General features: G+C 44.7%; 2 protein-coding genes across 7 annotated transcripts in view; both read left to right on the top strand.

Annotated features, from left to right (window-relative positions):
- Positions 1-13,319, top strand: part of CHST8 (carbohydrate sulfotransferase 8) — a 165,648-nt gene extending 152,329 nt beyond the window's left edge. For all 3 annotated transcript variants that reach the window (XM_042438641.1, XM_042438642.1, XM_042438643.1), the window contains 2 exons: positions 8,770-8,807; positions 10,757-13,319. In XM_042438641.1, coding sequence (XP_042294575.1) covers positions 8,770-8,807; positions 10,757-11,905 — 1,187 coding nt within the window. In that variant the 3' untranslated portion in view covers positions 11,906-13,319. The remainder of the gene's footprint in view (positions 1-8,769; positions 8,808-10,756) is intronic.
- Positions 13,320-15,672: 2,353 nt separating this feature from the next.
- The window catches only part of KCTD15 (potassium channel tetramerization domain containing 15), a 67,832-nt gene continuing 61,242 nt past the window's right edge, over positions 15,673-22,262 (top strand). Inside the window, exon 1 of one of the 4 annotated variants that reach the window (XM_042438656.1) lies at positions 15,673-15,795. In XM_042438656.1, coding sequence (XP_042294590.1) covers positions 15,793-15,795 — 3 coding nt within the window. In that variant the 5' untranslated portion in view covers positions 15,673-15,792. Of the gene's footprint in view, positions 15,796-16,132; positions 16,594-16,613; positions 16,722-20,514; positions 20,533-22,262 lie in introns of those variants that run through there. The other 3 variants (XM_042438659.1, XM_042438660.1, XM_042438658.1) reach the window with 3 other exon arrangements.

Raw genomic sequence — 22,262 nt, 5'->3', positions numbered from 1 at the left:
AATTGGGAATACAGATGGATGTGGTGACCCCCTGTTTGTGATACAAAATGTTATAGAAGTCCGCTGTTGGCTTTACGGGGAGCCACGCTGTCGTCAGCATTTTCCCTTTTACGTCCACTTAATGGCATTTTTAAAGGGCTGTAGATCTGGGGGGGAGGGGGGTTGAAAATCAATAAAGAAATAATGGGCTACAAGTGGAAGCATAACCCGCTTGGCGCCTTCAGCTCCGTGCCGTTAAAGTAATTTGAGCGCATTACCAAAAGTTAACCGCAACTGCAGATCAAAATCCATCACGATTCATCGAAGCCGCTGGAGAGGGAAGGGAGCTGGGATGCTGCCCATTGCTTTCCTATGGAGAGCTCTTCTCACATTATCTTCCAAAAAATGGTGGAGGGTCATCTCCTGCGAGGATACTCCAAGTGAATGTGTTGCCTCCCATCTTGCTAGTCTCCAGAAACATAGTACTGCCATTCCCACCATCCCCACCCAGCATGCCATATGCTTTACATCCTGGACAAGAGGATGTGTAGTGCAGCACAACCCATGTTGAGGCAAGCTGTTGTTGTTGTTGTGTGCCTTCAAGTCATATCCAGCTTGCAACAACCCTAAGTCAAACCTATCACAGGGTTTTCTTGCCCCTAAGGTCACCCACTCGGTTTCATGGATTCGAACCCTGGTCTCCAGAGTCCAACTCTCAAACCAGTACTCCATACTGGCTCTCCACAATGTAGCTAAGTATTATTTTAACGAAAAGTTGATAAAACTATCGTCGAAATTCAAAAGCAGTTCAAAACAAACCGCGCTGGCTCTCTTCTGTAGGTCTTAGGAAGCGGTCAAAGATTAAGCGCAGCAAAATGAGTTTGCATTTTGTGCTTCTGTACGCAATAATGTTGGAAATGTGTGCGTTTGGAGTTGTGCTTGCATCCTCCGTAGCAAGGACCATTTTTCTCACCGCCTTTGGGGCCAAAAGCATTTCATGAACAAAAGTCTTTCCGAATTAAAGAAAACTGCAGACCATTCACTCCCACGAAACTTGCAAAGATTCATCACTCCAGTTCTTTATGTGCAATTTCTGTCTAAGAGGAAACTACCATCAGTGTCAATAGCAAGCCAATCTCTTTAAATTGTACTGTGGCTCCATAATGATGTCTCAGAATAAGTTATAGTATTTTTTTTCTCCCTATTCTAAAAATATATATCCCTTCTTCGCAGCGATGTTGTCCTGCTCCTTGGGCCATTTTAGGGCAGCCTTCCTTCCTTCGCTAAACATCATTTTGCTTTATGCCCTTTTGGATTGCTGCGTTTTGAGTTTCAAGACATGCAGGAGGCAGGCAGAAGAGAAATCCCTCCGGCCGTTTTCTGGAGTCTTCAAACATTACTTTTAAACAATATTTTAAAATAACAATGCGTAAATAAAGGGGACGGCAGAAAAGGGGGGAAATGCACCTATTGGAAATCCTGGCAAGCATCTTTGATGCTCTTAAACATCAACTCATGCTCAGTTTATCTGCTCCGATGTGTTGAAAGGGAGTAGAAATTTGGGAAAGAACAAAAAGCACAATTTTCAGAAGGGCTTCCACAAATGGAGAGGGAATAGAAAAATGTGGGAGTTGTAGTTTTGTGAGATGCTTCACCATCGCTGTACCTTACTCTTTCATCCTTACTCTTAAAACGGAGCTCCTGGAATTGAACACAGTATCCCAGGTGAGGCATGACCAGTGCAGAATATAATAGGACTATCGTCTCCTTTGATTTGGAAACTATGCTTCTATTAATGCAGGCTGATATAGCATTCGTCTTCTTTGCCGCAGCATCACACTGCTGGCCCCTGTCCAACTTATGCTCAGTAACCCCAAGGCCTTTTTCACATGTAGTAGCACTGAGCCGTAAAGATGTGTAAGAAAGTCTTCTCTTCTCAGTCTTCTCATTGGGTGAAGGTGCCCAGATCCATCAATCTTCCCTCATATGTTTTGTTCCCTTATCATCTTTATTGCCCTTCTCTGAACCTGCTCCAGTTTGTCTATATTCTTGTTAAAATGAGGTATATAGAGAGGAACACAGTATTCCAGAGTAGGCCTGACTAGCAGAGTATATAATGGGGCTATTAATCAACCAACCATCAAGGCTGAGAGGAAAACATTGACTTGGGAACTATGATTCTATTAATGAGGATTAAAATAGTATTTGTCTTCTTTGCTGCAGCAACATATTGCAGGCTCATGTTCGACGTACGATCCCCAAAAATCCCAAGGCCCTTTTTAAAAAACATGCTACTGATAAGCCAAGTATCCCACATCCTATACATGGGGATGGCCTGCAAACACAGCAATGAAAGCAACCATAGAGGCTGAGATGTGAACATCGGCATGTCCGTCGACACCTTGATATGAGCATCTGCAGAGCGGGTACCTTGCAGACGCTGCTCAGGCGATAAATAAAGTTGTGGGCATTTCAGTTGGACTTATTTGCCGGCAAATGTGTGCAGACATATAAAAATACTCCTGTGATTATGCAGCCTAAGAAGGCTAATGGAAAAATCTATCACACATAAAGCTCTGATAGCTTTGAATTCCCCTGCTATTTCGGCTTTGCAAAGAGAGAAGGAGGCGTTTTTCAAGGGGGTGAGGGGCTTCGGAGTCATTTCTGCCTCCTTCTTTTTCCCATCCAGCCGGTGCAAAGAGAGAGATCTGCATTCCCCAACCATGTACCTGAAACGAACAGATTGCAGCCTCGCTTTGGAAATCTAGGTGAACCGAAGGACAAAGCTTCCAGGCAAAGTACCTGTCTCGGTGCTTGTCTACCAAACGGCGGAGTGACATTTGCAAAAACCCAAGCTGCCGATGCGAAGGGGAAAAGGCAGCGATGATGACGATGCCTTGGAGAGCAAGACCAGGAGCTGCCACCTTGTTGATGGAGACCTCGCTTGATGGAGGCCTGACGTGCCTTTTGGCCCCAAAGTGGATGTCGATATGAACAATAATGACAGCTGACTGGTGCACTTTCCTGCCGGCTATGTGACTCAATGCATCTCCAGTTGCTGGCATGGCAACTTTTGCAGGGATGACATGGGACCATGCGAACACACCTTGGAAGAGAGCAAGGAGAAGACGATTGAGGGAGAGCTTTCTATGCCCAAGAGCCCACATGAATGCCACCTATCAGAGCAAGCCATACTGGTTCCACTGAATTGCAGTTGTCTTGTGGAATACCTATGGAATGCTTCTTCCTTGGCTGCTTTTAAATCTAAATTAAAGACCTTTTTTGCTTTTCTAGAAAGAAAAGAGCCAGCAACCCCATTACAGGTTTGCTTTAGGGATGCCATAAGTCGGATCACAGGGTTTTCTTGGCAAGGTTTGTTCAGAAGAGGTTTGCCATTGCCATCCCTTGAGAATGAGAGAATGTGACTTGCCCAAGGTGAGCCAGTGGGTTTCATGGCCAGCTGAGGCTTGAACCCAGGTCTCCAGAGTCATGGTCCAACACTCAAACCACTAAACGACATTGGCTCTCCTCCTCTGGGGTGCCTCCTTGAAAGTTCTGGCTAAATGCCGGAGCGGCTTTATCACTGCACCAGCATCAAAGCCCAGAGCCAAACGTCTACTGGTGTCAAAACCACTGCTACTGGGAAGGGTTTGCTCCCCAGATTGACCAGACCTTGTCCTCCAGGCCTAGCCTGAGTTGTGCGTAGGATCCAGACTTAACGGCCAAAGTTGGCCACTTTCTTGGTTTGATTTTTAGGGGCTCATTAAGGAAGAGAAGAAAGTCCAACGCCTTCGTTAAAAGTGGCTGCTTCCTCCGAAGGCTGTCTTCCTCCAGATATTAAATGTGACAGTGGAGAATAAGTGAAAGACGTTAAGTAGGAAGCGCAAGTAAGTGCTGACAGCGTCTGAACACTAATGATGCTAATTAGAGAGATTCCCAACGAAGGGGCCATTGAAGGACCAGGAGCCCCAGCTTGGCTTTGCAGCTCTCCTTGAAGAACTCGCCCTGAATATCAATTAGGCCCCGGAAATGTCACTCTCTAATTAGGATGCCAAAAGGATAAGCAAAAGCAGAACGTCAACAACCCACGCTACCTTCCTTTCTTATAACAATGCAAGGAGCACCTTGGAGGTGCTTCATTAAGTCCGTGCGCAAAAGGCATTTTGGATGCTTGGTCTCCATCTTGTCTGATGGATGCTTTTTGCAGAATGTTCTCTCGTTCAGGTGGAAAATCAAAGTTTTGGTGGGACAGATAACTTTTCTTTCTTCCCTGCTCTCATAGTATGGATGAGTAAGGGACCAGTAAGGGATCCTGGAGTTTGCAGGACAATGTCGCAAGCTAGCCAACTGGCTTTGAATAGATCATGACACAAAAACCAGGAGAGTATACATGAATATTTGCTGAAGAAGTCCCATAGAGTCATTAAATGGAAGGAACTGTCTTCAAAATTTGTTATTTCGGCTCTGTCCAACCATTTGCCATGGAAAAACGTGCAGCTAAGCCAACGATGCCCAGACTCCTCCAGGTGTTTTGGACTTCAACTCCCAGAAGCCCCAGACAGCTTAGCCAACAGTCAGGAATCCTGGGACTTGAAGTCCAAAAACATCTGGAGCATTAAAAGCTTGAGAACCCCTGAAAAGCATCCCCAAGAGTTGACTATTTAACTGCAATTCTGGGGTTTGTAGTTCTGTGAGAGATTTAGCTGCCTCTGTCAGAAAAGCATAAACTAGAAAACCCCACAGTAGAGTCGCCATAAATCAAAAATGGCTTGAAGGCACACAGCAACAACAACAACAGCAACAACACAATCCCATTTAAACCTTTCCCAATTCCTTGTGTTTCATGTTTCAACCAAGGCACAGTATGTAAAGACACTCCATCCACTTCTGGTTGTTGCAGCCTATCATTCTCGCTGCTTTTCTCCTTTATGAACCATAATTTCAGCCGCAGGAACCGAGTTTCCTTGCAATTTAATTGCAGGGAGGGATACGGTAATCCCTCTTCTAATTTTGAAGCATGCAATGTATCACTGTTAATCCTGGGAGAATACACACACACACACACACACACACCAGCTCCATTCCTTTTCCCAAATGTTGCTTGCGAGTGAGAAAACTAAAATGTTTGGGGGTTTGTAATGGAGAAGGCGACTGAGAGACAAACGAATGTCAGATTAATTGCATGTTAGCAATTACTGTGCCCATACCTTTTAAGAACGGAGGTGGGCAAAATCTGGGTCATGGGCACAGGCCATTTGGGAAAAAATTGCTTTCAAATGCTCTCTAGCGGATGCAAGGGACACTTTTTGCCACCTTTTGGTGACCATTTAATGACTGATTTATTAATCAGGAAGTCCAAATTCCTACCACGCTTATAAAAATCCTTCTAAGGGTAAATCTACACTGCAGAAATAATGCGTTTTGACACCGGTTGAAATGCTGTGGCTCCAAGCCAAGGGAATCCTGGGGTTTGTAGTTCTACCAGGTATTTCACCTTCTCTGCCAAAGCCTCACAAAAACTACAGATCCCAGGATTTCTGTAGGATGGAGCCGTGGCTGTAAAGTAGTGTCAAACTGCATTATTTCTACAGTGTGGATGCAACAAAAGTGTTCTGAAACCCTTCTGCCCAGTTCTTATCTAGCGACTCCATTTACCTCCTGACCATCTGCTGACATTTTTCAAAAACAACTTTTCACCTGTTTCCTCTTTCTGCGAGAATTTCAGCCTTGGAAATTACTAAAGTTAAATTTCAAACAGGTGTGTGTGGGCCACCGGCAACATATGAATACAATAATGACTTCACACGCCATAAAATTATGCGCGGTTTTATTATGTATTTATGTGTTGCCTCTTGTTCTGAAGAAGGCCTTGGAGAGCATAGACAGCCTGAAATGAATTGGGCTTTGGATTAATAAATCGCTCACTCGGCAAACACCTTGACAGGTGTCTCTGGGTTCCCCATCTTATAAAAAAGCCCTAAAATGACATTTGTGGGGGGCAGTAATATGGCAAAATGGGCTCCCACATCCTTAAAATAATAGGCAAATCAAACAGTGGCTGTAGCAGAATTCAGGGGTATAACAGGTTGAGATTTTTTGATGGCTAGAAAGGCCTAGATATACAGTCCTCCCTCCATTTTTACGAGGGGGGGGGAGAGGGTCTGTTCCAGACCACCACCCTGCAAAAATGGAAAACCATGCATATCCAAGCCCTATTGGTTTGAATGGAGGCACGCATCCTCATTTTAGCTCCATTCACCCCCTCTGCGGATAACTAAGGGGTGTGGATCTCAATTCTGTGAGAATGGAGGGAAGACTGTAATGCACTATGACACCACTTTAACATTATATCCCTTGCAAAGTCTTCTTTCTAGCTGGATCAAGAGACCAGGCCACCCTTAGCACCTCTTTGTGGTTCTTGGGTACTCCATGTGCAACTTATGGAAGCTACATTTCCATGCTCGGGATAGCTATAGTGGGGCTGATTTCTGTGCTTTACCTCAAAGGAGCTGGATGTATTTCATCGTCCATTGGAAAAACCTTTTTGGACATTTCTATGTGGAAATGTCACTGGCCACTTGAAATGATATCGAGAGCCAAGAGAACACGTTCGGCGCATGCATTCTTGGGTTTCCCGACGGAAGCAATGCACAGGGCCTCCTTTGGTCTATTAACCTTCCTTGCTTCACCCCATTAATTTTCCTCTCCTGCAACAAAATGGGGAAGCGTGCCGGTGATTGAGCCGGGGCTGTTTAAGGCTTCTCTTATCGGCAACGGCAAGGGCTCATTTGCCAAGAAACCACTGACAGCTTGAGAGGGAGGGAACCCAAATGGAGCCAAGCCTCGGCTGTTAATCAAAGCTGCTTTCCGGTGGTTCGGGCCCAAGGGCTGACAAGTCACTACTGAACCGTGTTGAGAGCACAGCGGGTGAGCATCAGTGTTTCCCCAAAGAGCAAGGGATCTGGAAGAGTTACCTTGGTGGCATGGTTCTCCTGTATTACCTTTAACACCTTCACCTGATGAAGAAGCCGGTGAAGCTTCCAAAGCTTGTGCAATGTATTCCGTGCATTTTTTGGTTGGCCCGATAAAGGTCATTTTTTCATAAATAGATTTGCATAGCATTTAAAATAATGCAGGGTGGAGAAATGCAGGCAATGGACCAAGGTTAAGAGCTGTGTGGCCTTCTAGCTGTTGCTGGATGAAAACTCCCAGCATCCCTCCCTGCTGGTTCTGCTGGCAAAGTATGCTGGGAGTTGCAGTTCAACAACATCTGGAAGTCCCTGCCATTGCAAACCCTTCTCTAGGGCCAAGTATTGTTTGACCATTCCTTGGGTCAAGATCTGGATCCTTGTTCTAGAGGTTAGGATCTGGAGCAATGGATGCAAGCTACAGAAAAGAGATTCCACCTCAACATTAGGAAGAACATCCTGACAATAAGAGCTCTTCGACAGTGAAATACACTCCCTGAGAGAGGAGTGTGGTGGAGTCTCCTTTTTGGGGAGGTTTTTAAACAGAGGCTGGATGGCCATCTGTCACCAGGAGGGCTTGGATGGTGTCTTCCTTGGATGGCAGAATGGGGTTGGAGTGGATGGTCCTTAGTGGTCTCTTCCAGCTCTATGATTCCACGAATAGTTATGTGCCATCCAAGACTGGGCTACTGCCTGTTGCACTTATGGAGCTCCACTTGTGCAGCCTTGAGTTGAACGTACCCATTTTACAATGGCCAAAAAGGTATCTCCACATGTGTCAGGTGTATCCCACTAACAGAACTCTGGTCATAGTTGCAAAGACTTTAAGGAGGCTGAAGAGCATGTTAAGGGGCTTCTGTTGTGGCTGATAGACTTAGAGCCCATACAGACAGGCCAAAAATAAAGGTGCTCCGGGTCACTTTGGAGCTATGCTGTTTAAGTGATGCATGTGTCCTAAGAGGCCAGAAGCCACAATCCAATCTTAAGGATTGGACCACAGCTTTGGCACAGCTTCTGGCCTCTTAGGACACAAGCATTATTTAAACAGCATACCTCCAAAGTGTCCTGAAGCAGCTTTATTTTGGCCTGTTTGCATGGGCCCTTACTTCTGATTTGTGCAGAGGGGGTTATAAAAGAAGTGGAAGCAGGAATGAAAAATATCGGACCCTGGAGTCTACTTCTTTATAGGATTGCAACCACCAATTCTACAAACATGGAAGGTGTTCCCTGGAGTATCTGGTCCCTGAATTGTTGCTACATCCCCTGGACCAGATTCAGGGAGCTTTGGATGATGTGGGAAATCTGATTTGTTCCTCCTACCCACAGACGCCCAAAGCAAGACCCTTGAGAAAGAGCCTTCAAGTACAAACTCATCTGATGGGGCTGAACTAGACTCTCCCGCTGCCTTCTGCAGAGTATTGCGCTGTTGCATAATTGCGTGTCGGCCTGCGATGCTCCTCATCTAGAGAGATTGCAAAGCCTCATTAATTAAACTGAAGCTTTCTCAGGCAGCGATGACAGTGACAAGTTGATGCTCTCCTCCTTGAAGAGGGAGTTGCATGAAACAACCAGCCAGATTTCATAATCCATGTGTCATTTTAGTCACTCCTACTTCATGAAGTTGAAGGCTTTCATGGTTGGCATCCATAGGTTTTTTTGTGGATTCTGATCTCTGAAGATGCCACTTGAAAAAGCAAACTTGAAACCTGGAGATGGGGTGTGTTTGTGTGTTGGAAATTCTTCAAGGGAGAAAAATAAGCTGCCATACCTTTCTTGCAGTTCCAGCTTGTAATAATGCTTTTATTTTTCCTTCTTCTTTTAGGAATGAGATACAACATGGAATCTCAGCAACCCAAAAAAGTAAGTTTCCCTGTCCTCCTGCCTTTGGAAAATCTGTTTGGGAAGTTGGATTATTTAACTCTGGTTTGATGGAGATGTGCAAAAAGGTGACTAGAGTAAGCAAGGCTGAAGGAGGAAAGCAAGGGCTGCATCTGCACAACAGAACTGTTGCAGCTTGGCACTGTTTTAACTGTCCTGGAATTTGCAGTTTGGTGAAATATTTAGCCTTCTCTGTCAGAGAGCTTTGTGCTGCTACAAACTACAAATCCCACAATTTCATAGGATGGAGCCGTGGCATGTAAAGTGGCACCAAGCTGCATTAATTCTGCAGTGTGGCAGCAGCCTCGAACGCTGTTTCCCAGACTACAAATGTTCACCTTAAATTGTCTCGGTTTGTTAAGCTGTTGCAATGTGACTTTTTTGATAGTTTGTTAGGCCCAATAAATCCGAGGCATTTTGTCAGAGTGAAATTTTGCATATTTACGTTTTGCATCAAACTTAACTAATAACAAAAAAAACCCAAAATCCTTTATTTTTCAAGTCAAACAGGAGGATTTAAAAACCTTGGTGAAATTGCTCCATCTAGTGGGTATTTGCTATTCACAAGTGCAGCAACCTGTCCTTAGCATGTTTCCAAGCACAGACCTGTTGCAAAATTGTCTTGTGAAAACGCTTTTGCCATGTTGGGATTCGGACACAGAGACAGAAATATATAATTTCCTTGGAGGGAGAGTTTAGTTCCCTTCTTCTTATCCCAAAATGCTAACAATTGCAGAACTGGTCTGTTGCAACCCTTCCCTTTGGAACAGAGCTTGGAGAAAATCTTTCTAATAGATCTGGTCTGCTGCCATGCTGCAGGATTAATGCAGTTTGACACTGCTTTAACTGTCATGGCTCCATCCTATGGACTCCTTGGATTTGTGGTTTATGGTAGCACCAGAGCTTTCTAACCGAAAAGGCTAAATATCTCACAAAACTACCAATCCCAGAATCCCATAGCAATTCTGCCGTGTAGATGCAGCCTAATTCCTTTCCTAGCCATACTTTGAGGTCCCAGGTAGATCTCCCTCTTGATCTCCCATCCAAGGACTATCCAGGCCCTGCTTAGTTTCTAAAATGAGATTATATGTGTGTTGGGATGGCATGGTGGTTATTTAGCTCTCCATAAGAAGCTGAATAGTTTTCAATAAAGCCAGCATGACGTAGTGGTTTGAGCACTGGCCTATGACTCTGGAGACCAGGGTTCAAATCCTCATTGGCCATGATTAACCCACATGCTAATCTTAGACAAGTCACACTCTCTCAGCCTCAGGGGAAAACAATGGCAAAACCTCCTCTGAACAAATCTTCCCAAGATAATCCCTTGGTAGGTTTGCCTTAGGATTGTCATAAGTTGGAAACTACTTGAAGGCACACAACACCAACAGATAGCAGCAGATGGATGCTATCCTAGATTGCATTCTTCTGAGGATGAGAGAGTGTGGGACTTGCTCAGCGTCACCCAGTGAGTTTCCAGGGATGAGTAAGGATCCAAATCCTGGTCTCCCTAGACATTTGGAACACAATAAAACCCAAACATTTTTGATATCTTTTGCAAACAGGGAATGCAAACCTCCAAGTTCTCCTGGGAATATGCTCGGGCAGTTCCCCACTCTTGATGTAGATGAACTCCACTGATTCATAGGTAGATTCAGAATATATATATTAAAGAATCCATTTGTTTCCTTGCTGGGTTTTTCAGGTTTATCTCTCAAATTGGTGCTTGGGTTTGGAGCAATAGGACCTTTAAAAATGCAGGTGCTGAGAAATCATTAGGGCAGCATCGAAAGTGCATGTAAGGCAATGCATTTCATTCAGTGCTTAGGCTGAACCAACGGGACAAATAGCTTGTGCCATTAAACCCAACAAGCTGTCCACCGTGATGAATGCTCCCTCATTTAGTAATTTCTTGGGTCTTTTTCTCCCATTAGGACTGCTCATCCAGCCACTATGAGGAGGGGAAGAGGCAGGGGAATGCCGATGATGAATTCTCCATGGCACACCAAAGGCCTTCCTTGCACCCGATGCAACACGGACTTAGGAAGCATCGACGCACGGACCACAAGCCAGACACATTGGCTGTGATGAAAGACCCTCATAAAAAGGTTGGGGGACCTCATTTCGCACGGACACATAAAAGGAGGCGGAGGTTTGTCCTCAAAAAGAGTCCCATCCTGATGGCGGTCAACGATTCCTACCTCCATGCGGCCAAGCTGAAGTCGGAGGAGGCGGATGACGTCCAATGGAGACACCTCTACCAGACCCAAAGGGAGCGGAAGCGGATCATGAAGGACACCTGCTTGAAATACAAGAGCAACAGCAAACGGATCATCACGCCGTACCACGTCTCCAGGTTGTTCGTCGAAGACAAATACCGGATTCTGTACTGCGAAGTTCCCAAAGCTGGCTGCTCCAACTGGAAGCGGGTGCTAATGGTGCTCAATGGCTTGGCCGCCTCCACCAACATCATACAACACAACACCGTCCACTACGGGAATTACCTGAAGCGTCTGGATGGGTTTGACCGCAAGGGGATCAACCACAGACTCAGCACTTACACCAAGATGCTTTTTGTCCGGGAACCTTTCGAGAAATTGGTCTCGGCATTTCGAGACAAGTTCGAGCACCCCAACAATTACTACCACCCCGTTTTTGGTAGGCCTATTATTTCAAAGTACCGGGTTAATGCCACAAAGGAGGCCCTGCGGACCGGTTCGGGGGTGACCTTTAAAGAGTTCATCCAGTACCTGCTGGACGTTCACCGGCCCGTCGGGATGGACATCCATTGGGACCACGTCAACCGTCTTTGCAGCCCCTGCTTGATAGACTACGATTTTATAGGTAAATTTGAAACCATGGAGGAAGATGCCAACTTCTTCCTCCATTTGATCAACGCCCCCCAAAACTTGACTTTCCCGAGGTTTAAGGACAGGCACTCGGATGAGGAGCGGACGACCACTCAAATCACAAAGCAATATTTTAAGCAACTTTCTCCTTCCCAAAGGCAACGTAGCTACGATTTCTATTACATGGATTATCTGATGTTTAATTACTCAAAGCCCTTCGAGGACCTTTATTGAAAGTCAGGAGCCGCTGTCCATGATCCGGGCAGAGCTCCTCATATGCAATTTTGTCCAATGATTTGTACCGCGTCCGCGGATAAGCTAATGGCTTCTGTACAATGCAGGGATAAGCTGGTTTAGTAGTTGTTCACTTCTTTGGGAAGTGTCACCCCATAAGTTTTGGGGTGCATCTGGGATGGTGGCCATGCCATCATCCAAATGTGATCCTCAAAGCTAGGAGTGAGCAACTTTGGTGGGGATAAGGGGTCAGTTTTCTGTCCTTGGGACACTTGCGGGAACCAACAATGCCAGAACAGAAAGTGTCCAGACGTCCACTTCTGATTTTGGAAAATAGGTTAATTTTGAATGTTAAACGGTTGGAAGGAAAGGCTGTCCTCCTATTGCTTTACCAGGTTAACGCCCATTAGAGATGTCAATTGCTATCTTAATTCTTCTGTCCCTGAAGAAGAGTGGGAAATATATTATCCTTCCCATAGGTGAAGTGTGAAATAATGAAATTGTTGCACCCATTCCAATGGGGAAGTGGGAATTTCCATTTGAAACTGGACGTTCTGGAAGTCAAAAATGACTTGAAGGTACATAACAACAACAAAGCTAGAACCATGCAAGAGACAGATTCAGCTGCATCCCTGCTGTTTAATTGCTCAATTTAATACTGAAGCAATAAAGCAATAAAAACATCCAGAACATCACATTTTCAAATGGAGGTTCCTTCCTTGCAAATGAACCATCTAAATAGTCTCACAGCTGGCCCAAATGGTGGCAATTTTCTTGGCTCATAAATAGAAATTTGAAGAGACCAAGAAAACAAAAATCCCTATTTTTAGTGAGCTGCAGGGAATAATGGTCACATTTGTAATGGCTACTTTGGGAGGCTTCTGGGAGAGATGCAATTGGTCTTTCTCCATTAAGGAGAGGTTGAGTCGGAGAGGTTAAAGGCCACAGAAATATAATTTTGGTTCCACACATAGTCTCATACCTCCGCAAGGGTCATTGTGTGGTAGAACTGGTCTCAGACCAATACAGATTTGCGGTAAATATGAGTTAAACCTCACATTCAGGACAATGGCTGACATCCGATCCTCCCATTTCCATTGGGAACTCCAGCTTTGCAGTAAAATTCGTATTTCCATAGTTTGATTTTTTAAAAGGTTATTTTCAGAAATCAAAGGTAAGCAAAAAGGGGTCACTCTCAACTTACTCACTGGTGCAAAAGAAGTGTGAGTTGTTGGAGGTACAAACTAGGCATGTGAAATGGGTCTGCAGACGCAACATGAAATACAATTGGCAATGTAAACGTGTTCACCTTCAAGCTCTCCATCAAATCGCAATGCTGGGTTTCTCTACATTTGGAATAATTTTGACCTCTAAAGGCAGGGCTCCTAATAAAGCACACAATTTTGGTTTGGTTTTTGGGGGGTATGCTGTCGTCGTATGTTTGCATTTCGCATAGTAACAGAGAGAGGGAAGGAAGGAAGGAAGGAAGAAAGGGTATGAATCCTTCTCCATGACAGCCTTCTTAATAGGACAGACTGTTGGGATTTTACCGAAAGGAGGTTAGCAAAAGGCTGTTTGAGGAAACCATTTCCGCTTGCCTTCTGGGAACGTCGGTGTATAAATAGGTGGGCAAATTTCTCCCCATTAAAGTGTGGTTTCAAGGATGCACCGACGGAAGGCAACTAATATTTAATGAACACATCGAGTGCAAAATTAAGCCAGATGTTGCAATTTGCAGGGTATGAATACATTCCCTTCCATCTACGGCTCCCTGATGGCACATTCCTCGGCAGGAAAAAAACCCGAAACGCAGCACATTTACATCTTTATGCGTGCGATTAAAATTCTTTTAATCCTTGGCATTAACATAAATCTGTCGTTTAATCTATGTAGTCTTCAGGAATCTCAAACGCTGCCTTTAAAGTTGCAAATAAATTGAGATGCAGCTTCCTGCCCATTTTGGGGCCTCTGCTTTTAATGGAGACAAACTGGGAGCTGCCCCATTGAAAACCCTCCAAGGAGGGAACCATTTCCCAATAAAGCCTTAAGGCCAAGGCCTTTTGTCCTGTCCAGGCTTTAAATTCACCTCCAGCCCCATTGAATCACAAGGAAATTGGATAAGGAAATTTCAAGACAGCTCTATCATCCAGCCATCATTTTATTGATCTGATTAGCAAAGGTGGCATTTATCCGACAACTTGGGCTGCATCTGCACTGCAGAATTAATCCAGTTTGATACCACTTTAACTTCCATGGCCAAGGAAACCCCATGATAGGGTTGCCTTAGGGTTGCCAAAAGTCAGCAACTTCCCAAATTTATTCAAAGGCACACAACAACAACAACTCCAATAATAATAAGTATGTATAGCATCCTTTTCACTAAAGGGTGGTACATTAGAACATATACAATCAAAACCCAATGATAAAACACACTATAAAATATTAAAATACTAAAATAATATACTAATAGGCTAAAAGCAAAAGCCAAAAAACAATTCTTGTTGTAAACCTTGTGTGTCTTATTTATTTTGGATACTATTTACAGTTAATATCTCTACTATTAAGAGAACTTGCAATGCATTCGGATACTAAAGGAAAGAGAGAGACAGATGATGCAAAAGCCCGAGCTGCTGTTTGTTGTTGCTTCTTTTTGCAAGAAGCCCAGTTGCTGCTGTGGGATGCTGCCCTCCTTCGGTGAAATGATGCAAAAGTCCAAAATCTTCCCCAAAGGATAGACAGAATTACTGGACAGATATCAAAATACTCAAACCAGCCGCTTCGGGGGGATTCGGGGCAATATAGAGATGCCACATTTGCATTGCCCCAGAGAGAAGAAATAGAGGAGTCATTTCTATGAGGAAGTCTGAAGCATTCATTTCATGCAGTATAAAACAGCTTTTTAAAACCAAAACACTTTGTGAAACAAATATTATGACATCCCACCTTGCAAGTGCCCTCCTGGTCAAGGCTGCAACCTGGGCTTGCAAGGCATGCAGTGAATGCAGGAGTACCCCAAAGACAACAAAACCTACATTTTCAGGGGGAGTGTAACCCCATCTAACACCATCTGAGTCCCTTTTCCCAGATCTGTCTTTTTTGACCACCTGGATATAAACAAGAGCCAAAGCGGTATAATGGTCAAGCGTGGACTCTGCGAAACTGGGATTCAAATGCTGGCTCAGTCCTGGAAACTCATTGGGCAAGTTTGGGCAAGTTACACTCTCTCAGCCTCTTCCTTCTGTAAATCAATCTTGCCAGGAAAACCCTGTAATAGATTTGCTTTAGTGTCGCTATCATTCGGGAACAACTTGAATGCAAATAGCAGCAGCAACAGCACATAGCAATGCAATGAGAAAGATAGCTCCGTATCATCTCTAGTATCTGTATCTAAGGAGCGTGGGTTGGTGAAGGCCATTGTAGCCATAGCCTCCGAGTGGACTTCCCATTGGTCACTAGATGGCCACTGGATGGACAGAATAATGGACTAGATCAGGATGAGAGCAAAACAAGGCCCCAAAATAAAAACTCACGCTCACCCCATGTGTCCTGTTTTGCCCTTGGGAAGCCAGCCCAAAGGAGTCCAAGCTCACCAAGGCATTAGTAGAAAAGTCGTGGTCATCTAATCCACACCAGGTCCTTTGTGAGTCTGGGTTCAGTCCAGGAAAGCGGTCCAAAAGAAAGGTCAGAGTCCAGGCAGTCCAAAGGGTCAAAGAACAAGGCAGCTGTGTGGCTTTCTCCCAAGGGAGATGGATGGATGGCTGTCAGTTGGGACCTTTATCGCCCATCCAGGTCTCACAGGTGCTCCATAGTAACAACCGACATCTTGCTGAAATGCTGAAAGCACCAGTGTATCTGGCTTTCCTGGTGTCCCTTTGCAGAGATGGGTAATGGTAAGTCTGGCTTTTCATCTGAATTTTACTCTTGTGGTTGCTAGGAACTCGACCTCTTGTATTTGCTGCAGGGATCCAAAACACACTGCAGAAATAACCCAGTTTGAGACCGCTTTAGCAGCCCTGGCTCAATGCTAGGGAATTCTAGGAACTGTAGTTTTGCAAGACATTTAGCCTTCTCTGTCGGAGAGCTCTGGTGCCAAATAAACTACAGTCCCCAGGATTCCCTAGCACTCAGCCAGGGCTCTTAAAACAATCTCAAACTGGATTATTTCTGCAGTGTGTTCTGAACCAGGCTCTCTGCAAGCAACCCTAGCATGTCCCTTGGATCCTCTCCATCAGTCCTTCAGACTCAGAGGACATGCCAAGATCCTAAAGGCAGGGCCTCACATCTATTCACATTTTTGCAAACTAAGAGAAAATGACGACTTGCAATGTGAACAGTCTAATCCAAAGTGTAACACACTGTAGTAATTTAAAACTTCAGAGGAACATTTAGGAATAGCATTTAGACAGCCAAGCAAATGAAGTGACCCAGGGAATGGGAACCCAGCAAATATAAGAGTTGTAGGTGAGATTCAGCCAGTGACTGTGATGGCTGGGGATTCTGGGTGTTGTAGTCCCCTGAAAAGGATTAGACAGAGTCCTGGACATTGCGGTCCTTTTTAGCACGTGATTTTACGAAGCAAAGAAGAGGTGTATTTTGTGCAGCGATGCCACCGACTTCATGGCCGAAGTTTGCAATCCCTGCGGAGCCAAAAGAGAGACACTTCTCCTAATGCCAAGGCCAGGCTGGTAGTGAGTGTCATTTCTAAAACTGTTGATCATTAGCCGGATGGTATAGATCACGATCTTTTTAACCAGCAGCACTTAGAGGGACTTGAGCAGGCGACTGAAGGCAGCAATCTCAATTTCTCCTTTCTCCGGTAATTACCGCGTAATGAAACTAATTTCTTTTCACCCCGGATGCCTTTCACCTCTTGCCTTCAGCGTTCTTGGGGAATAGGGATGCTCATAATGAGGGGGCTGCAGACAGAGAGGGACTTTTGCCAGCGTCTTCTATGCACAGTGCCATGCGTTATATAATTCACACTACGTTCCCTGTTCGTCTTTATTTAAAAATAAAAAAGATCGCCAACAAATATGTAGGAGCAACCATTATTTTTTCAGTTAATGGGCTCAGTCTTGATGGCTGGTAGAAGCAGAGCATCTGACCTCAACACACAGGAAATCCCCTTTATTCAGTGGGTCTCCTCTAACTGGTACAATTAAATTTTCTTTCAGTCCCCAAATGTTTAGCATTGCAGCGACTGAGACATTGGGCTGAAACTGATAGTATTGAAATCCAACAACAGCAAATGTGAAGTTTTACATTTAGGCCACAAAAACCCAAGGGCACACTTATAGGATGCCAAATACTTGACTTAGCATCCGTACATTTGAAAAGGACCCTGGGGATGTTGTTGGATGCAATTTGAACATGAGCCAGCAGTGTGATGCTGCAGCAAAGAAGGTGAATACTATTTTTTTTGCCTGCATTAGTAGAATTGTAGTTTCCAAGGCAAGAGAAGTCATAGTCCTGTTATAATCTGGGCTGGGCAGGATTCATCTGGAGTACGGCATTCAGCTCTGATTTAAGAAGGATAGAGACAAGTGAAGGGTGACATGACTGTACTCTTTAAGTGCTTCAAGGGCTGCCAAAAAAGGAGGGAGCAGGCTTGTTCTTGGAGAGTAGGACCATGTCGAATGGTTTAAAGCAGTGATGTCCAAATTCTGGTCCTCCATCTCCATTAGTCTCAGCCATCTTGGCTAATGATCTGGGATTTTGGGAGCTGAAGTCCAAAAAACCTGGAGGGCCAGAGTTTGGACATCACTGGTTTAAAGTTACAGGAGGGTAGGTTTGGATGGAATAGTAGAAGGAAAATCTGGATGGCAAGAGCAGTTTGGCAATGGGGCTAATTTCCTATGGAAGTTGTGGGGTGTCTTTCTTGGATTCAAAAGAGAGGCTGGACAGCACCCTGCAAGGGATGCTCTATCTCAGTGGTTCCCAAACTTTGGTCTTCCAGATGTTTTGGACTTCATCTCCCAGAATTCCTGACTGTTGACCAAGCTGCTTCTGGGACTTCAAGTCCAAAATATTTGGAGAACCCAAATTTGGGAACCACTGTTGTCTAGCTGAAGATCCTACACTGAGCAAAGGGTTGGACTCCATGGCCCATGAGGCACCTTCCAACACTAAGATCCTGTGACTGTGATTTTATTCCTATATGACAAAAGGGTTTGACTAGATGGTCCTTGGAAGTTTGACTTTATGGGGCAGGTTCATGTATGGAGACGGACTGAGCCTAAGACATATAGGACTTTATAGGTCAAAGCCATATAGGACTTTATAGGTCAGAACCATCACTTTGATTTGTGCCCAGAAACAGAAGAAGCGCATGATTCCTTTATCCACAGAGAGTGGACAGTGCTCTAAAGGTTGCCATGCTTTCTATAGGGAAGTTTGCAAAGGTCATCCAATCCAAGTCGGGGATCTCAGTATGAAAACACACAACTGTGACTTGCTTGTGGTCTGGGAAATGAGAAGGTGACTCTTTAGTTTATCCGAACAATTGCTGCCAAATCCTCCCCGCCTCCCGCCAGCGTTCAGCCTGAATAAAATCTTTCCCAAAGCCACCTTGAACCAGTGGATCCATAATCCCTTATTGGAGATAAGCAGAGTTTGCAGAGATTGTTCTAAGTTGAGCCTGCAAGCAATTTGTGCTCACATTTTTCAATGCGCAGTACTGTGGCGGGACAGGAATTTAAAAGGACAAAACCATCAACGCCAAAAAGCACTTAATGGAAAACAGTAAGGAACCAAATTAAGAGCGAAACGGAAAGGGAAATAACGTTAACTGGTTCTGACCTACAAATCACAGGCTTCTCGGCATTTAAAAATTTATCGAAAGGCATGCTGAATATATATATGAAGTTGACAAATAATGTTTGCAATTGAAAGGAGGTTGTGTTTAATTTATAGCTGTAATTGGCTTTCTGTTTTTAAAGGAAGCAAATGCAGAAGCCGCTTCTTCTCACCCTTCAGCTTTACTTGTGTACAATCATTGTTGCAAGAAGTCTTTATGTTTTTCAATTAGCATTCCTTGCAGCATCTTCACCGACGGGGCAAATCACGCATTTCTGCCATAGTGTTTTGCAGTCTTAAATTGGGATTTTGTGTGAAGCAGGGGTGCCATTTGCGACAGGCAAGGAATCTGCAAGGTTTGCAAAGGGCTGGAAGTGCATTTGTGCAAATAGTGGGTTGTGTTACCGTGTGCCGATCACTGGGCCCCTTCCAAAGACCAGGAATTTCATCACTCCACAATGGACCACTTTGGACACACTTTTCACCCTGGGTCCCCGCTTGCTCCTCTTATCTTCTTGATCTGTAGCCTTGGATGACCCAAAACCCAATGTCCCACAATGCTGTAGGGATTCAAGATTTGAACCCTAGTCTCCAAAGTCATTGTCCAATGCTCAAGCCACTATGCCCAGCTGGCTCTCCAGTGTGTGCATCCCATGTTGCAAATGCAGTGTGTGTCGGGTTGTATGATATGGCAAGTCATTTAAAGAGGTGGTGTTGCACAACATTATGTTCAGCGTAGGGATTCTGCCCATTGAAATCAATTAAAAATATTTATTTTTAGTCCAGCCCAGCATGCCCTTTCCTTATTCTCCAACCAAAGGAGACTAATGAATTTGTTGTTGTTGTTGTGTGCCTTTAAGTCATTTCTCACTTATGGCAACCTTAAGGTGACCCTATCATGGGCTTTCTCTTGGCAGGATTTGTTCAGAGGGAAGTTGCTATTGCCATTCTAAGGCTGAGAGAGTGTGACTTGCCCAAGATCACACAATGGGTTTCGATGAGTGATGGAGTGGTTCGAGCATCAGACTATGACTCTGGGGACCAAGGTTCAAATACCAGCTCAGCCATGGAAATCCACTGGTTGTGCTGGGGTTCAAACACTGGCCTCCAGAGTCATAGTCCAACACTTAAACTACTGTACTACACCAGGCTGGCTCAACGGAGGATTAACATTAGGTGGCATTATCCATCCATTATACATACATCTCTGGAGACCTTTTGCAAGTGGGGTGAAGGAGGAGCGACTGGGAGAGTTGGGTAGGTTTAGCCTGGAGAAGAGAAGGTTAAGAGGTGATAAGAGTTGTTGATGGTTGTTGTTATTCACCTTCAAGTCGATCTCGGCCCATGGCAACCCTATGAATGAGATATCTCCAAGACTCCCTATGCTCAGGCCCTGCAAATTCATACCCATGTTTTCCTTAATAGAGTCCATCTTGCATGTGGCCTTCCTCTCTTTCTCCTTCCCTCCACCTTTCCCAGGATTATTGTCTTTTCCAGTGAGCCCTTCCTTCTCATGATGTGTCCAAAGTACGACAGCCTCAGTCTGGTCATCTTGGCTTCTTCCAGAGAGATTTCTGGTTTGATCTGCTCTAGGACCCATTTGTTTGACTTCAGCACTCTTCTCCAGCCCCACATCTCCAATTAATGAATGATCTTCCTATTTGCATTCTGAACTGTCTGGCTCTCACATCCATACAAGAGAGGCCTGTTTCACTATCTGAAGGGGGGCCACACTGAGGATGGAGCAAACTTGTTTTCTGCTGCTCCAGAGACCTAAGACCCAGAGGAATAGAAGCAAACTACACCTCAACATTAGGAGGAACTTCCTGATGGTAAGAGCTATTTGACAGTGGAAGACATGGTGGGTTCTCCTCCTTTGCAGGTTTTTAAGCAGAAGCTGGATGGCCATCTGTCTCAGGGAGGCTTTTTAGGAGTCTTCCTGCATAGAATGGGGTTGGACCTTTGGGGTCCTTTCCAACTCTATGATTTGAAGGCAGGGGGTCTAGATGGCAACCTTTCTTTTCCTCCAGTGAGTTGTTACAGCAGGCCATCCCTTGCTGCTGCAATTGCCGCATCCTCCTCCTCCTCCTCCTCCTCCTCCAGACTTCATTGCCGGAGGGGACCGATGCTCTTGTCACGGTTTCCATGGCACTGGCAAAGCCTTCCGGCTCAGGCCCTGCTGTCGGAGCTTGTGTGTTTGTGTGTCTGTGTATTTGTGTGTGCATTTGTGTGTGCATTCAGGAAGATTGTCCTTTGGGTCCCCTCCATGCCTTTCCATCATCTGCCACATCCCCAAAACTGCACCTTCCTTTTCTGCAGTTTGGTCAACAGGCATTCGGAGAGCAAAGCAAGGCCTGCCTGCTTTCTGCAAGATTACAAAATGAGGAACTCTGCCATGTGTCATGGAAACATAATATGATGTGACAGTTCAGGGTTTTTATTTGTAAAAGGAGGGGGGGAATAGAGAATTATTGGCAGTGGATGAGAAACAGTGCTTTGCTAAACAAACGCACCATGACTCACTTTGCAGTTCATGAATGTGAGCAACCAGAAGCTGAGCTGCTTGGAGATGTGCAGAATTGCAGCGTTGGAAAGGGACCACAAATTCCAACTAGTCCAGCCCTGTGCCATGCAAAAATCCAAAATTAAGGACCCCGAAAGATGCCCATCTTCTGGTTTAAAAGTCTCCAAAGACGAAGAGAGGCCACCTTTTGAGGCAGTCCATTCCACTCCAGAGCATCTCTTGCAGTAAAGATGCTCTTCCTAATTTTTAGGTGCAATTTGAACCCATGTCCTAGCCAGTGTGGTGTAGTAGTTTGAGTGCTGGACTATGACTCTGGAGACCAGGGTTCGAATTCCTTCTTGAGCAAACAAACACTGGGTAACTTTGGGCAAATCACACTCTCTCAGCCTCAGAGGATGGCAATAGCAAACTCACTCCAAAGACACTTGCAGAGAAAACACTATGACAGGGTTGCCTTAGAGTTGCCATAAGTCCAAAACAACTTGAAAGCACATGACAACAACAACACAAATGTACCCCACTGACATGGGAGCATGTCTACAGAAGGCAAGAACTTGTGATGGCAATAAGGATCGAGGAGATGGGGAAGCGGAGAAGGCAAGGAAGAAAAGCATCTCTAACATGATGCTGATCTTTTAGCATGAAAATTGAAGCAATAGTGGCATCCAGTGGCACCTTCCATTAATAAAGCGCTGCATACAATTCTCCAAATGATATTATTATTATTATTATTATTATTATTATTATTATTATTATTAATTATTGTCAGCTCCCTCCATATCCACAAATTCTGCACCCAAAGAGTCAGCCAACCATGGGTTGAAAATGATACCCCCCCCCAAAAAAAACCCAATTATTATTCTAGGAAGCAAAGCTTGATTTTGCTGTTTTATACACCATTTTAGCACACCGTTGTCTATTAACTTGAGCATCCGTGGATGGGGGGTCCTGGAACCAAACACCATTGGATTCCAAGGGACCGATGATTATGATGATGATGATGATGATGATGATGATGATGATGATGATGATGATGAT

Source organism: Sceloporus undulatus, chromosome 8, assembly GCF_019175285.1.
Source record: "Sceloporus undulatus isolate JIND9_A2432 ecotype Alabama chromosome 8, SceUnd_v1.1, whole genome shotgun sequence".
Taxonomy (NCBI): Eukaryota; Metazoa; Chordata; class Lepidosauria; order Squamata; family Phrynosomatidae; genus Sceloporus; species Sceloporus undulatus.
The sequence above is the reverse complement of the archived record's forward strand: the minus strand, read 5'-3'. Positions and strand labels throughout refer to the sequence as shown.